The 1,577-nt window shown below is 41.5% G+C and overlaps 1 protein-coding gene across 1 annotated transcript in view; it reads right to left on the bottom strand.

The window, feature by feature from the left end:
* Nucleotides 1-208, bottom strand: part of LOC107694745 (TBC1 domain family member 20-like) — a gene marked incomplete at its 5' end in the record, with an annotated part of 38,270 nt that extends 38,062 nt beyond the window's left edge. The window contains one exon of the mRNA XM_016494424.1: nt 64-208. Within this exon, the coding sequence (XP_016349910.1) occupies nt 64-208 (145 nt within the window). The remainder of the gene's footprint in view (nt 1-63) is intronic.
* Between the last annotated feature and the right edge of the window lie 1,369 nt (nt 209-1,577).

Genomic DNA, 1,577 nt, shown 5'->3' with positions numbered 1-1,577 from the left:
GGGGGTGCCCTTTTTCAGTTTCAGCACATGCCCCTCAAAAGGTCTGTGCACGGCCCTGCTTACAGGGTTTGGCAGGTAGATTGTACACATTGATACTGAGGAGTTTGGACCAAACTTTTCTTCTGATGCCATCCGTCAGCAAACCTCCTTCGCTCACAGCTGCCCGCCGCAGGGTCTCGATGTCCACGGGGTCGCTGTTCAAGTCAAGTCAAGTCACCTTTATTTATATAGCGCAAATGCGAAAAAGCTCTACCTCCTTTAGTGGACTTTGCTATCCTAGGTACTACCAAAAGTCCTGAGTTTTGCGACCTTAGGGAGCGTGATGGATTGTAGCGTGGTAGAAGACTAGTTAGGTACGCAGGAGCTAACCCATTAAGGGCCTTATAGGCAAGTAATAATATTTTGTAACTGATACGGAATTTAATAGGTAGCCAGTGCAGAGACTGTAAAGGGCCTGATGGATGTCCAGGAGCTTCTGTTTCTTCCATGGCAACTGTTCTGCAGAAAAGGTACAAAATGTCTGAGGCAGGATGCAAAATTAACACTTGCAGCAAAGTAAATGCCCAATTGGCTGTGAACTTTCTTGGAAATTGAGCAATGTATAACCTATAAATCACGATGCAGGAATAAACATCGTAGCCAGAGCTTCATATACCGATATAATCATGCAGCTAAGCCACCAAAACTAAATATTAGGAACAAAATCATGATGACATACGATGAGCATCACAATAACCCAAATATAAGTTACAGCAAATAATCGGAATTATGAATTAATGAAAGTGTTAATCAGTGAACTAGACATTATTATACATGTCTCACTTATTCAGTGACATCATAACAGATATCAATGACGTCATAATGGACCTGTCAATCATTCAGTGTCTACATAATGGATCTGCTCTCACATTCAGTGGCATAATAAATCTCTCATATACACATTAAATGGTTTTCTTATGGATCTAACACACACTTAGCGACATCATAACGGACTTCTAACACAGTCAGTGACATAATAATGAATCTCCCTCATACATTCAGTGGATTTATAACCGGTACCTTCATGTCTCCGGCAGTCGCTTTCTCGCTTTTTTCATCTCTTATCGCGACTCACAGTCATGAGGATACCAAATACATGCCTTTACGATGATTATAATATAGTTTTAATTTAAAACTGACAGTAAAAACGAAAGGAAATTGACGTTTACGCTTCCCCTCAGATCGGCGTCGCGACGAGGGACGAGTGAGTGCTCGTCACCCGAGCTTTACTGGCTAAACGCCGGTGAGTCACTCAACCAACCCTGACTGCTGTCAACGTCTCACCTGATTGGTTTAAAGCCGTTAAAGACGTCGAGAGGCTCGATGCCATTGGCTCATTTCAAAAAACACAAACTTTTATTTTGGATGCGATTAATCGATTTGACAGCACTATATACAGTATATTATGTATGTATGTATAGAGAGAGACACAGAGAGAAATTATTATTTATTAATATGTATAAGTTTTAGGGGTGTAACGGTACACGTATTCGTACCGAACCGTTTCGGTACGGGTCTTTCGGTTCGGTACGCATGTG

The sequence above is a fragment of the Sinocyclocheilus anshuiensis genome, unplaced genomic scaffold (assembly GCF_001515605.1).
Source record: "Sinocyclocheilus anshuiensis isolate Anshui unplaced genomic scaffold, SAMN03320099.WGS_v1.1 scaffold1497, whole genome shotgun sequence".
Taxonomy (NCBI): Eukaryota; Metazoa; Chordata; class Actinopteri; order Cypriniformes; family Cyprinidae; genus Sinocyclocheilus; species Sinocyclocheilus anshuiensis.
This window is presented reverse-complemented; position numbering and strand designations above follow the sequence as displayed.